The sequence below is a fragment of the Mercenaria mercenaria genome, chromosome 2 (assembly GCF_021730395.1).
Source record: "Mercenaria mercenaria strain notata chromosome 2, MADL_Memer_1, whole genome shotgun sequence".
Lineage (NCBI taxonomy): Eukaryota > Metazoa > Mollusca > Bivalvia > Venerida > Veneridae > Mercenaria > Mercenaria mercenaria.
In genome coordinates, this window is record NC_069362.1 from 90,220,526 (window position 1) to 90,236,124 (window position 15,599).

General features: G+C 33.5%; 1 protein-coding gene across 11 annotated transcripts in view; it reads left to right on the forward strand.

Moving 5' to 3' along the window:
- Positions 1 to 15,599, forward strand: part of LOC128555273 (coiled-coil domain-containing protein 154-like) — a 91,380-nt gene that overhangs the window by 61,966 nt on the left and 13,815 nt on the right. For 9 of the 11 annotated variants that reach the window (XM_053537181.1, XM_053537177.1, XM_053537176.1 and 6 more), the window contains 4 exons: positions 5,721 to 5,797; positions 6,519 to 6,615; positions 7,737 to 7,763; positions 13,200 to 13,286. In XM_053537181.1, the coding sequence (XP_053393156.1) occupies positions 5,721 to 5,797; positions 6,519 to 6,615; positions 7,737 to 7,763; positions 13,200 to 13,286 (288 nt within the window). The remainder of the gene's footprint in view (positions 1 to 5,720; positions 5,798 to 6,518; positions 6,616 to 7,736; positions 7,764 to 13,199; positions 13,287 to 15,599) is intronic. The other 2 variants (XM_053537179.1, XM_053537184.1) reach the window with 1 other exon arrangement.

Genomic DNA, 15,599 nt, shown 5'->3' on the forward strand with positions numbered 1-15,599 from the left:
TTTCAAACTTTATGCTGTTTTTCGAGTTAGCGAATTATCAATACTTCCAATGACAATAAAATTTCACAAAGAAAATTGTTAATTACAGGCGCACTTGAATTTCGTGCAAAACGGCTATTGTAGGACTACTGACTTCACAGTTGATTGATTTTTTTAAATTTTACACATTAAGTTCTTCAAGTGTAATGTGATATGAAAAACACAAGTGATTTATAAATTAAAGTTTTTTAATAAAAAATACCCCAGTTATAAAACTGGATAGTTTCTTTTGCTGTTCAGTATATATGGACATCCTCACATGAAGAACTCTGCACCTTAAGCAAGGTTTTAAACCCATATTCTAGACAAATTAGTACTAGAGATCAATCAATTACTCAAATGATAATCCTATCTTGAACTTACCTTTACACCTATATGGCGAAAATTAAAAGGCAGAACGCAGTAACTGTGTAGTGAAAAACTAAGTGATAAGTCATTTCATTTAAATTTCCATTTTTATGGTAAATGCTGAACAGTTTTTATACATAATGTGTGATATGGTATAAATAAAGTCATATCTAAATTTCAGCTTAAATAGTGGATCTGAATTTATTTTATCATTCTTTAAACATTTTGTGATGTCATACAATATGCATGTATTTGACAATTCGTTTGCATTGACAGAAGTTCTTTCAGCAATAATTCAGTTATAACTGGGGATTAAATATTTAACAATGGCTAGACAGGTAGGACTATATATGGTACATGGAAATTAAATAAGAACTTTCAGAAAATCATCAATAACATGCTTGAAAATGATCAGATCAAGACTAACATATTATATTCGGTTTTAGATTATATATATAGGCAATCAACATTAATTTTTTAGCTCGACTATACGAAGTATAAGGAGAGCTATCCTACGCCCCGGCGTCGGCGTCGGCATCTTTCCGCGTCCCCACCTTGGTTAAAGTTTTGGTGCACTTTCTCTTTTTTCAACTTATCTCTGTAATTACTTGATGGATTTGATTCAAACTTGAAATACTCATTCCTCATCATCATCCACATCATCTGACATAAGGTCCATAACTCTGGCACCAATATTTCATGAATTATCCCCCCTTTTCACTTAGAATACCCTGGTTAAAGTTTTGGTGCCCTTTTTTAACTTATCTCTGTATTACTGATGGATTTGATTCAAACTTGAAATATTTTCACATCATCACCCACATCGTATGACAAAGGTCCATAACTTTGGCACCATTTTTCATGAATTATCCCCCTTTTCACTTAGAATTTCAGGTTAAAGTTTTGATGCACTTTCACTCTATCTCTGTTATTACTGAATGGATTTGATTCGAACTTAAAATAGTTGTTCAGCATCATCACCCACATCGTATGACACAAGATGCATAACTTTGGCTAATTTTTTCATGAATTATTCTCCCTTTTTACTTAGAATTTAGGTTAAAGTTTTGTAGCACTTTCACTCTATCCTCTGTTATTACTGAATGGATTTGATTCAAACTTAACAATTGTTCAGACATCATTACCCACATTATGACACAAGATGCATAACTCTGGCCTAATTTTTCATGAATTATTTCCCCTTTTTACTTTGAATTTTAGGTTAAGTTTTGAAGCACTTTCACTCTATCTCTTTATTACTGAATGGATTCTGATTCAAACTTAAACAATTGTTCAACATCATCACCCTTACCATATGACACAAGGTGCATAACTCTGGCACCAATTTTTCATTAATTATTCCCCCTTTTTACTTAGAATTTTAGGTTAAAGTTTTGATGCACTTTCACTCTGTCTCTGTTATTACTAAATGGATTTGATTTAAACTTAAAATAGTTGTTCAACATCATCACCCACACTATATGACACAAGCTGCATAAACCTGGCACCAATATTTAATGAATTATGCCTCTTTTTGCTTAGGATATACTTATATAGTGTTTTGATACATTTTATCTTTACCTCTCTTATTACTTTAAGTTGATATTTTTGACATAGACTCAGGCGATTGTGCAATATCTTCATCCACAATTGGAGTCATTAAACACTGCAGTGACAGCTCTAGTTTCCTCAGATGTGCCCAGTTTCACTATCCAGCATCGAAATAGTCGAGCGCACTGTCTCCTGTGACAGCTCTTGTTTAATTATTTTTCATAATTTGAAATTGTAGGTACTATCCCTACATATTCTGTGAGTGGCAATAAAAAGTCACTGACATTAACTGCTTACTGTCTCATTTGCACTTCATGTTTTTTCCATGAACACTTCAAGAATAAATATTCATATAACTTCATGAAGACATTTTGTGCTTAAATTCTTGAATATTTCATGAACAATACAAAACATTATAAAATTACTTCTTTGCCATAGATGATATAGTAATCCATCATATTTTCAGTTACTAAATAATACCTGTACTAATTAAGTAGTATCCATGCACTTGTTATTAAGAGCTGGGATAATGTATTGAAATTCATGAAACATAAATATTGAATTTCATGAATATTTATTCATGATCTATTTTTGGAAAAAAAAAAGTTTAAGTTTCATGAACTAGTCAAGGTAACCAGTGGTAGGAGTGAAATCTGAGAGATCTGTATGTAATGGGGTTCTTTGAACAATATTGGTGTAGCTTGATACAAGAAAAAATTCTGTAGGTCAAAGTTTTGTTCAGTTAGTGGCTACAGATTGTTTTAGTCTCTGCTGAGTCACAGTGACAATGACATTTTCCACCCTCAACAAATGAAATGTTGAGTCAAACAGTAAACTGGAGTGGGATTGGGAGCATAATAAAAATTTTAAGTAAACAATTGCTGTATAAAATACAAAACATTAAGTTAAACAATGAATAATTTACTTTAATCTCAAGATTGAAATTTAGATACAAGCTTTGCTTCAGGGTCATGAAAACTTGTGACATTTTAGAAGGATTTAATATTTTTAAAATGAACGATTTATAACAACACCATAATTACTTATTTGATATTCAGTATACTCATGTTCCTTTTAAACCATTCCTAACTGTAGTATGATAAATATTTCCTTCTCATTTGCTTCACAAACTTCTCAAAAATTGCTGAATCACATGTGCAAAAAATTTCCCAGCATGCAACAAAATAATGGAAACTGATCATGTGACATGAATTTAATGTTCATGAACATTCATGAACAGTTCATGAACTTATTCATTTATTGTAAAAGGTAAACCTAAGTTTTATGTTTAATGAATGGACAGTTCAGAAACTCACAATTGGGTTCAAGAACTGGTACTGAACTAGAAAAAGGTTTTGAATTTTAGTACTTTTAATGAATCATAGATAGAATACTCATTGAATATTCATGACTTTTTCTTAAGAACACATAAAGAATGTTTTAAGAATTTAATATTCTTAAACTGCTCATAAAATGTTCATCATTTTTAGCTCATCTGATTTTTTGAAAAAAAATGATGAGTTATTGTCATCACTTGAGTGGTTGTCGGCATCGGCGTCTGCGTCGGCGTTGCCTGGTTAAGTTTTATGTTTAGGTCACCTTTTCTCCTAAACTATCAAAGCTATTGCTTTGAAACTTGGAATACTTGTTCACCATCATAAGCTGACCTTGTATAGCAAGAAACATAACTCCATCTTGCTTTTTGCAAGATTTATGGCCCCTTTTGTACTTAGAAAATATCAGATTTCTTGGTTAAGTTTTATGTTTAGGTCAACTTTTCTCCTAAACTATCAAAGCTATTGCTTTGAAACTTGGAATACTTGTTCACCATCATAAGCAGACCCTGTACATCAAGAAACATAACTCCATCTTGCTTTTTGCAAGATTTATTGCCCCTTTTGGACTTAGAATATCAGATTTCTTGTTTAAGTTTTATGTTTAGGTCAACTTTTTCTCTTAAACTATCAAAGCTATTGCTTTGAAACTTGCAACACTTGTTGACCATCATAAGCTGACCCTGTACAGCAAGCAACATAACTCCATCCTGCTTTTTGCAATAATTATTGCCCTTTTTGGACTTAGAAAATAATTTTCTTGGTTGAGTATTATGTTTAAGTCAACTTTTCTCATAAACTATCAAAGCTATTGCTTTAAAACTTGCAACAGTTTTTCACCATCATAAGTGGACACTGAACATCAAGAAACATAACTCTAACCTGCTTTTTGCAAGAATGATGGCCCTTTTTAGACTTAGAAAATCATGGGTAGGACAATATTTCTATTACACAAAAAAAATCAGATGAGCGTCAGCACCCGCAAGGCGGTGCTCTTGTTTTCAAGATGTTTTCTTGAATTCTGTAGGTATATTGACATTCATGAAAAAATCTTGATTCATTCTTAAACTAGTTCATGAATATTTCAAGGATTTTATGAATCTGTCAATAATGCTTGATATCTTCATGAAGTAGATCAAACGACACTTCATGCATAAAACTTCATGAGGTTAGATTAAGAAGTAATCCAGAACAGTTCATGAATAATTCATAATGGTGATGAAAAATTCATGATTTCATGAATTCCATTTCGCCGGGACCTTAACCCTGACCTACTGACCAACTTTATTCAATATTTTTGAAGCTACAGCGAAGAAATTTGGACCACCTGTATAATTTTCTAACAGATTTCAGTAGTTATCATGAATAATCTTTACCATGACCTACTCACCTAGTTTTTGTTTTTGAAGCTTTAGTAAAGAAATTTGAAGAAGCAAGCAACTAAACTCAGATGAGAGATATAAGGCCATCATGGCCCTCTTGTTGTTATTTCTGAAGATAGGGGGCAATTATTTTGTTTAAATCCAATATATAGTCCATTTTCGTAAACATCGATGTTTGTAAACATTAAAGATTGCGTTTTGTAACCAAAACTCAGGGTTCCATATTTTAGTGTGTCTTGTATAAGAAAAATGTGAGCTCAAGCTAAAACAAAACATAATTAAAAAGTAGAGAAGTCATTTTGTAAGTAGAGAAATTTTGGTTTGAAGAAGTGTAACACGGATGACCTAGAAATCGAACTGAACCACTGCCTTAATTACCCTTGCATGATCGTAAGAGGCGACTAATAGGGTCTTAACACTTGGTTTTGCAATAACTCTGTGATTCCAGCAGGTATGCAAATTTTGATTCCATACCTCATGTTTTTATTTCGGTGTAAATGAGATGTGGAACCAAAATTTGTAGTCCTGTTTGGCGCCATATAACCTATACTAGTTCTGTGTTGGTGCGCTGTAAAACCCAAATAAATAAATAAATAAGTTACCCATTGCAGGACAGGCAATACAAGGTGAGGTATTTATTTTGCAATGGTCTTTTAAGGCCTAAAATAAAAAATTCTTTGTTTCCGGTAACATGCTAAAAAAAAATTAGGGTAGGTAGGTCGGAAATTTTTTGTGGGGTGGGGAATTTTTTTTTATTAAGAGACTTGAAGGAAATTATTTTTATGTTAAAACATTAATACAAATAAGGGGGTTATGCCTTAAAAGCATCAGTAAGTTGATTTCTAACATCACTGACCATGTTTAAAGTATAAAAAGTGAAGTTTTGTAACTTGTTGTTAAAAAGTTGAAAAAAATATTCTCCAAGGCCATAAAAACATTTAGGGTTGGGCCAAAAATTTAGGGTAGGTCAGGATACCGGAAAACAAATAATTTTTTTTTACGCCTTAGTACGTGTTTGATTTTATGTGAAAAAGGAAACTTACTTATTTGTCATGTATAATTTTAGATTTATCAGCTGGAAGAAAAGTTCAAGTTAATGAAGTCTGAGACAGATTCCAGAGTCAGTCACGAGTCTGACACCAGGTAAAGTATTGTAACTGCTCATGGGTATTATACAATTTGATGCATTTGAAGTAAAAATGGAGGAAAATTCCATGGAACTTCCGAACAAATAAACAATATTATAAACTGAGAACTGGAAAAACGGGAGACAACCGAACGGATTCAATATCCCATGTTTTGACTAGCAGGCAGTGGAAGCAGATGTAGGACTCGGTATTTCTTGCCTACCATGTAGGAAAAACAAGAATGTCTTGGTAGTTAATCACCTTGTATTTTCACAAGCAAAAAAACAAAACATGTGCATGAAGAGCAAATCTTTTCTGACTTTTATATCTTTACTGAAAGGATTTCCTGCATTTTTAAGATGCACATGAGGTGACTTAATGGTTTTGTACCATAACGAAATAACAGTATCAAATCAAAACCAGTGCTGCCGACAAAGCATTAAAAAAAAAAAAAGAGACATACATTGAAGTAGCTGTACCTGAGTCGGAAAAGGTAGACATTGAGGATCTTTATATAGTGTACATGTATCATTATATTTCATGGCATGTAAATAATGATCAGTGAAATCAAGTGAAGTGCATGGGATACAGCAGACAGCACACTTGAGCAGTGAACAATATTAAGTTGAAAATAAGATCATGTGCAAGAGAATCTTACTGGGTAATGATTTGGAGATTTGAACATCTTGGATAAAATAATTATTGCTCTCTACGAAATTTCTTTTATTTTATTTTAGGGCAAGAGAAGTTGAGTTGTTAAGACAAGAGTTACAGACGATGAAGAGCAGGTTGGACAGACAGCCTAAACCTGCTTCTCTGCAAGAACTAGAAGCTGTAAGTACTGTGAGCCTCATTTCTTGGAATTCTCAATCATAAGTTGCAGTATTTACCGAAGAATATGGCTTAAAATTATGCCCTAGTCTTATGGCTGTGTAAACAACAGCAGTGAGTATGTCAGAATGCTTACTTATCGTCTGAATTCTTTTTGAACCTTTGTTTAACCCTTAGCCTGCTAAATTTCAATAACTGACTGGTCCATCTTTCAATTTGGGCAGTACCATTTATTATTCAAAGGGGTGTTCCCTGAAAATTTACTGACTGAATAGTGAACAGTGCAGACCAGGATCAGCTTGCACGGATCGCAAAGGCAGAATCACTTGCCGCCATCAGGCTAAAGGTTAAATAATTTTAAAGGTATAGCAAGAGTGAAGCTGCCCTTTAAACAGATTAAAAAATTAGTTGATGTGTAGAGATATATGTCACCATTGTGTTTGCATTTTGTCTACAGTATTGAAATGTAGATTTGCTGAAGTCCATCCATATATGAGATATAAACTGTGGATTCTCTTTGGCCGGTGGTAAAAGTTGATTGCTTCAGGCCGGTGGTTCTACTGAGTTGCCTGCTTGTTATGAAATAATGCCTGGAGAGGCATCTGGGGTCTTCCTCCAACATCAAAAGCTGGAAAGTCATGACCTATAATAACGTGAGTGTGATGTTACAGCCAACAAAAACATGAAAATAAATAAACTGATTTAATCAAATGTGATTGTTCGAGTAGCAAGAAAATGTGGGTTCAACGTAATTTGTCCTCGAGCTCTTTCTTGTGGTAAAGCTATGACTTTAAATTTTTACAGTTGTATGAAATGTTATCAAAATATAACCAGTAAGTAATCATGATTACACATGATTTTTAATTGGGGTTACATGTAATCAAATATGTTTAATAACTGTTTTAACATGATTACTTTGATAAATGTAATTGATTACAACTAATTATGATTACTAATTTCAATTATCCTCAATGCGGCACAGTAATATTGGCTGAGATTTAGTTAGTTCTTACTAGGAGTTCAGCAGTTTTGTTGACTGATATGCATTGCTTTGAAAAAGCATTAAAACTTGTTTCCTGTTTCAAGATTTATTATATTATAAAGCATCTTCTTTTAATCAATAGAGAAATCGCTTCCAGGAAGATCCAAAGGTTTGAATGAAACCATAGAATCTGACCTTCTCATAGAAGTTTTAGAATGTGCTGCTCTGAATCCCTGTTTTGTCATTTGTTCATTTAATTTACTGATGTCTGATTATTTATTTTTGTCTTGCGTTATATGTTTTTATTTGTATGTGTAAAATTTCGATCATAGATGTGAGATGTTATGTTTATTTCAGGCTTAGAGTTTAGCTTTTCCATTGTTGAATCTTGCATACCAGTAGAAATCAATGCAGCTTTTTTCCTTAATCTAGACAAGGGTCATCCGATTCAGTTGTTTTTAGCTCACCTGTCACATAGTGACAAGGTGAGCTTTTGTGATCACTCTTCGTCCGTCGTCAGTCCGTGCGTGCGTGCGTGCGTCCGTCCGTCAACAATTTCTTGTCAGCATGATAGTGGTTTCATTTATGATTTTATTGTACCCCCGACAACAATGTTGTAAGGGGGGGTATACTGGTTTCAGGTTGTCTGTCTGTCTGTCTGTCTGTCTGTCTGTCCGTCTGTCTGTCCGTCTGGCCGTCTGTCCGTAGACGCAATCTTGTGCGCACCATCTCTCTTTATCCCCTTGACAGAATTTAATGAAACTTCACACAAGTGATCAGTACCAACAGTAGTTGTGCATGGGGCATGTTAGGTTCTTTTAGAAAAAAAATTTGCAGAGTTATGGGACTTTGATTTTTTGTTACTATACTGTATACATAGACACAATCTTGTGCACACCATCTCTCCTCATCCCCTTGACACAGTTTAATGAAACTTCACACAAGTGATCAGTACCAACAGTAGTTGTGCATGGGGCATGTTAGGTTCTTTTAGAAAAAAAATTTGCAGAGTTATGGGACTTTGTTTTTTTGTTACTATACATAGACACAATCTTGTGCACACCATCTCTCCTCATTCCCTTGCAACAATTTAATGAAACTTCACACAAGTGATCAGTAACAACAGTAGTTGTGCATGGGGCATGTTAGGTTCTTTCAGAAAAAAAAATTGCAGAGTTATGGGACTTTGTTTTTTTGTTACTATACTATATACATAGACACAGTCTTGTGTGCACCATCTCTCCTCATCCCCTTGTCACAATTTAATGAAACTTCACATAAGTGATCAGTAACAACAGTAGTTGTGCACGGGGCATGTTAGGTTCTTTCAGAAAAAAGTTTTGCAGAGTTATGGGACTTTGTTTTTTTGTTACTATGCTATATACATAGACACAATCTTGTGTGCACCATCTCTCCTCGTCCCCTTGACACAATTTAATGAAACTTCACACAAGTGATCAATAACAACAGTAGTTGTGCTTGGGGCATGTTAGGTTCTTTCAGCGACAAAAATTGCAGAGTTATGGGACTTTGTTTCTTGTTAACATACTATGTACATACAGTCTGCATATGCAATCTTGTGCGTGCCTAATCTACCAAACCCTTGCACACAATTTAATGAAACTTCACACAAGTGATCAGTACAAACCCTAGTTGTGCATGGTGCATGTTACATTCTTTTAGTTAAATATTCTGCATAGTTATGGGACTTTGTTTTTTGTTACTATACTGTATACATACAGTCTATATACATACAGTCCACATAATTATGCAGTCTTGTGTGCATCAAATTGCAATGTACTGTGTCAGTGCATGCGGGGGGTACATTCATCACCTTTAGTGATAGCTCTAGTTTTAATCAAACTTGCACACAACTTGTATCAACATAACATCTTGGTTCCTTTCTTGAACTGGCCAGATCCCTTTATGGGTTCCAGAGTTATGGCCCCTGAAAGGGCCAAAATTAGCTATTTTAACCTTGTCTGCACAATAGCTGCTTTATTTATGATTTGATTTTTACCAAACTGGTATACAACTTGTATCACCATAAGATCTTGGTTCCTTTTTGGAACTGGCCAGATTCCATCATGGGTTCCAGAGTTATGGCCCCTGAAAGGGCCAGAATTAGCTATTTTGACCTTGTCTGCACAATAGCAGCTTCATTTATGATTTAATTTTAACCAAACTTACACACAACTTGTATCACAATAAGATCTGGTTCCTTTCTTGAACTGGCGAGATTCCATTATGGGTTCCAGAGTTACGGACCCTGAAAGGGCTAAAATTAGCTATTTTGACCTTGTCTGCACAATAGCAGCTTCATTTATGAATTTAATCAAACTTGCACAAAACTTGTGTCACCATAAGATCTTGATTCCTTAGTTGAACCGGCCAGATCCCATAAATGGGTTCCAGAGTTATGGCCCCTGAAAGGGCCAGAATTAGCTATTTTGACCTTGTCTGCACAATAGCAGCTTCATTTATGATTTGATTTTAACCAAACTTGCACACAACTTGTATCACCACAAGATCTTGGTTCCTTTCTTGAACTGGCCAGATTTCATCATGGGTTCCAGAGTTATGGCCCCTTAAAGGTCCAAAATTGGCTATTTTGGCTTTTGCAGCCATATAGAGACTTCATTTATGGTTTTATTTGATGCAAACTTCCAAAATAACTTCAACAACAATAATTCTTGGATTCCATGACAAATCAGATCCAAGCGTAGGTTCAGAGTTATTTTATATCTGATTACCTCCCCTGATTGTAATCAAAATGGATTTATATCAGTAAGTACTTATAGGACTTATTTGAAATTTCATTATTGTCGTTAGTTGGACTGAGCCAATCAGGGTAGATAACTATGGACTGATTTTATGTCAGATTACTTCCCTTTATTTCAAATATTCATTAAAAAGTCCGTAACTAATGAAAATACTGATCTGAAATTTCATTTATGTCAACAGATTTATTTGGCAGATCCTTCTTTTGTTCACTTATAATAATTTTTTTTGATTACTTTCCTTTTATGTTACTATAATTAGCTTATATTTAGTAACTTTTTTATTATTGGCCATAGGGAAAAACCGAGACCACTTTTCTGTGGTACAACATGGATGGTACCTCCAATTTTTAGGTGTATTTTGACATATCTGTACCTTATAAGAATTTTTTTTGAGGGGGTTAAATTTTTTTTTTTTGGGGGGGGGGGGGGGGTTAAATTTGTTGTTACTGTCCTTTGGACTTAGATATTTTTTCTGAGGACCTTCTTGTCCTCAAGTGCAATGGTAACAGGTGAGCGATATAGGGCCATCATGGCCCTCTTGTTGATAATTTTGTCCTCATTGCCAGCCTCATTGACAAACTTACTATAAACTGTCTCGTTTTGGCTTTGTTGGTTTGTGTTTGTGGTTTGTATCGAAATTTACGAGTTTTGCGATCTATTGATCGTTAAGTCATAATATTTATTGCGCAATAGTTTGTCTCAAAGTTTAGTTTCATTTTCATACTGTCTATGTTACATGTGCTCCTAAATCTGCATAGAATATATTTTAAAATTATTAGGTTGAGATAGATGCTGATCTAGAACTGTCAGAGGTTTGTGTGTCACAGTACACCTATATCAGTTTAATTCATGCACAGATAATGTTAACTGTATATGGCATGAAAGCATGATATTTATCCATCTTACAGGCACAAGAAATACTGGTATTTTAAATGTTATATTTTTATAGCTATAAATTTTGAAAGTCTCATTTCTGCAGTGCACTTTGTCTAATTCAGCACAGTCTGGATTTTTCATTATTTAAATATCTGTTAAGACCTAAATTTTGACAAGCTTAGTCAATGATATGAGCACAAACAAAGTTATGTGAATTTAAAATGGCATGCCCCATTGTTTTGCATTTCAGTATTTTTAGGAATTTAGAATTTGTTGGTAGTATGTAAAAAAATTTAAAACAAAATGATCCATTGACCAGGGCTGCGTTTTCTTTTAGAACAAAAACAAAACAAAAAAGAGAACAACAAATAAAACAAAACAAAAAGAAATTAAAAAGTTTCTCCTGTAATTTATAAAATAATAAAGCTCGCTAAAGAGTTATGCAAAACAAAGTTGATGTAATATACCAGGAGTTTACCCATTATTCATATCATACTCAGTATTTTGACTTATAATATGATTGATATTCTGTGCATTAATTTGATGGCATTAATTCCCATAAATTTCCTCATGGCATAGCTTCATAATGTTTTTGTTGTCCACTTCTCTGTGTCTGAATTATTTGTTCTCCATTTCTACTTTTTGGTCATATGTGTCTTCAAACGCTTGCCTCTCATCTTGGTTGGTTTGAGTCATGCAAGGTAGCCATTCAGCTAGTTTGCATAAAAGGTTGTTGATTTTAAACAGGTGCTAATGCATGTTTGAGATATAGCCAAGAGGGGTGTCTTGAGGTCTTCAGCCATGATCAAATCTGAAAAGTCACCATATGTCCTTAAATGTGTTGTTGTGAATTAAAACCAAAAGAAATACATCTCAGATTCATGTGAGAAAGTGTCAGTTTCTTTATGAAGAGCAGATTATTACTGGTACAGAATTGAGAAGGGTGGTTGGTTAGCTGCCCATTGCTACATTGAATATAGTTTTAACTCATATCAGACAAATATGCAGTTTTAACTCATATCAGACAAATATGCAGCCACTTGTCCTGTTTTGGTGTATGAGCAGATTCTCAGCTTTAAGGACAATCTACAATGTTTTCACTTTCTTTATCCTTACTGAAAATATTTCTGTTGTTGTAACTTTGTTTGTAGATAGAGATGTTTAAAAAAAGTTCTTCTCTTTCTATATGTTGTCTTCATTAATGTTGTTGTGTATGCATGTGATTTCAAATGATGGTGTTCGAGAACACAAATTTATAATAATAAGAGAATATGTTAATGGCTTAAGTACTTCAATATGAGGTACTATAGAATACCACATGCACAAGAATATTGCTGACCCCCTAGCGACTACAAGCGATCAGTGTTTTACTAGAACTAATTTAAAATCAAATTGTCACAATTGAAATCAATATTGTAGCATTTTAAAATAAAATGTTGTTATACAAAAGCAGAGAAAGTACAAAAATAAGAGGAAAAGATTATATAAAGGATGTTTGTCTGACCTATAATCAGTTCTTTCCTCTAGTTTCTTTTAGCAAAATGAATGCAATTAATTGGAAGATCTGTGGGATATTTTTAAAAAGGGCTTCCTGTAAAATAGTTCCTCATTTAGCTTTACTGAGTAATTTTGTTATAAAACAAATCCAATAATATTGCAATGCATGCTCTTACAAAATTTGTTGTCAGCAAATTCATTTACAAAACCTGGCGTATATAAATATTTTCTTGTTTAAATTGATATTTCAATTTGTTTTATATGTAATTTTAATTCTTCACTAATTGTGCATTGTCAAACTTGTGATTGAGATAACATTTGTTTGTAAAAAATGTTTTTTGTCATGTTTTATATCATATTCCAGACCAATACATTTAACACAGGAGTGATAATGAATTGATTTTTACTACAAGTATTTAACTGATCGTGGTATTTCTTATCTATAACAGATGAATGTGAATGTACGAAAGCTTGCAGACAACCTACAGACAGTGAAAACAGTGCTTGGCATGAAGATACAGTCAGAACAAAAACTGGTATGTATAACTTTGAGCAGATGTGGACTTGAAATGTGCTCCGAATTTGCCACCTTATTCAATATATGTCACTTGAACTTACCAATGAGTTTCAGGAAATAATTGGAGGACAATTTATTAGTCCCCTACTGGTTGAAAACCAGTTTCAGGGACTATAGGAATGCACTTTTCTTTCAATATATACTCAGTAAATATAGACATACAATGTTGCAATATTTTACTATAATATTTCATACAATATGTTTTTTCAAAATGTCATCAGGGTATATTACTGTGCATTTTTTCTGTAAAATTAAGGGTTTGTCTTCAAAATTAGTTGAACTTTACCTCTGGAAACTTAGAAGTACCAAAGATATAATAAAAACAGTGAAATTTTTTAAATTACCAGTATAAATTTTTGTCTTGCCAGCTTCTAGTGGAAGCGAGACTAAGAGATCCAAATTCTGGTGATGGGGACAGCGTCAACATATATTTCTTTTGAACCCTTTAGGATGATTTACAAACTAATTTACACCCCAGTGATAAGTCCTGGCCTCCTAGTGACCTTGACCTTGAAGAAATTAGCATTTTTTAGAATTTGTTTATGCCTTTGAAAATTCACAAAAAATGACAATTTCTCAAAAACCAAACACATGTTACTTTGAAACCTTGTAGGATGGTTTAAAAACTATTTTTTCCACTCCATGGTGAGTCCTGACCTCCTTAATTAAGTGACATTGACCTTGAAGAAATTAGTTTTTTTTTAGATTTTTTTGATTCCTTTGAAAATTCACAAAAATGACAATTTCTCAAAAAGCATTACACATATTGCTTTGAAAACTTGTAGGGTGATTCAGAAACTAATTTTACACCCCCATGATGAGTCCTGGCCCCACTAGTGACCATGACCTTGAAGAAATCAAGCTTTGAAAATTCCCAAAAATGACATTTAAAAAAAAATGTTAAGATATAGCTTTGTAACTTTGGAAGATAGTTTTAAGACTCATTTTGCACCTATTTCATGAGTCAAATGCTTTTGTGTGTGAGACACTTTCAGGTGGTGGCCATCCTTAACAATGTCCCAATTTGAGACAAAAGTATTATGTATAATATCTAAGTGAAGTCATTTTTAAAAAATCAGTATCTGAAAAATATAGCAAAATATTGCAATATTTTATTTCTATATGCAATGAGTATATTTTAGTGATATTACTGCGCCATTTTTAAATCCCATCTCTGAAAAGCTGTATGTATTTATTACCAACTTTTTACTTACTTTATGATCATCTGCAAATGATAAAGAGATTTACTCATACATTTAAGCAACCAGTATATCATAACATTATAGTTCAAAGTATCTACTGTTATAATACCATTTGAAATGAAAAAAGACTAACTAAATATTATGGGGGCATATAATGTTTTAAGATATTTTATTTGCTAAAATCACTCGTAAAAACCGTATTAAATGCAGTAGTTCAGTATAAAATGGATAATGGGCAAGACATTTTATCCCCTTTACTTACCTCTATCTTTTTGTAGTCACAAGGGGCCTCCATGGTCGAGTGGTTAAGGTCGCTGACTTCAAATCACTTGCCCCTCATTGATGTGGCTTCAAGCCCTACTCGGGGTGTTGAATTCTTCATGTGAGGAAGCCATCCAGCTGGCTTACGGAAGGTCGGTGGTTCTACCCAGGTACCCGCTCGTGATGAAATAATGCACGGAGGGGCACCTGGGGTCTTCCTCCACCATCAAAGCTGGAAAGTCGCCATATGACCTGTAATTATGTCGGTGTGACGTTAAACCCAACAAACCAAACAAACACAAACCCTGTCATCATTAATCGGTTTAAAGATTTGAAAGGCCTTTACAAAAATAGATTGGTTTATTTACGTTATAGATATAAATAAAAGATACTGCTTTGAACATTTTAGCAAATATTATATCATAAAGGGTTATATGCAACCTTAAGGTATTGAAATAAGAATTATAATTGTTTAATTACATATTTTCCTAATTTTAGAAAAGGATAATAACATCTCACAACTCTACATCATTTTGCATAAATTTAATGTAGCTGTGCATACCCAGATCAAAATTTGGTCTACCACAGACCTTTCAAATGTTTATGATATATTGAGGAAATTCAGTCAAGGAAAAATGTGTGGCATGTCTGATTTTTTTTGCTGGACAGATTTGAAAAATATGGACCTCAAGCAGCATACATGGTTAAAAAGAATCCTACTTTTCAAATTGATACTGAAACAGTACAGTGTTCGAAAAGTTTTCATGTTTCAACTTTTGATGTACCTCATGTTAGGAAAGATGGCAACA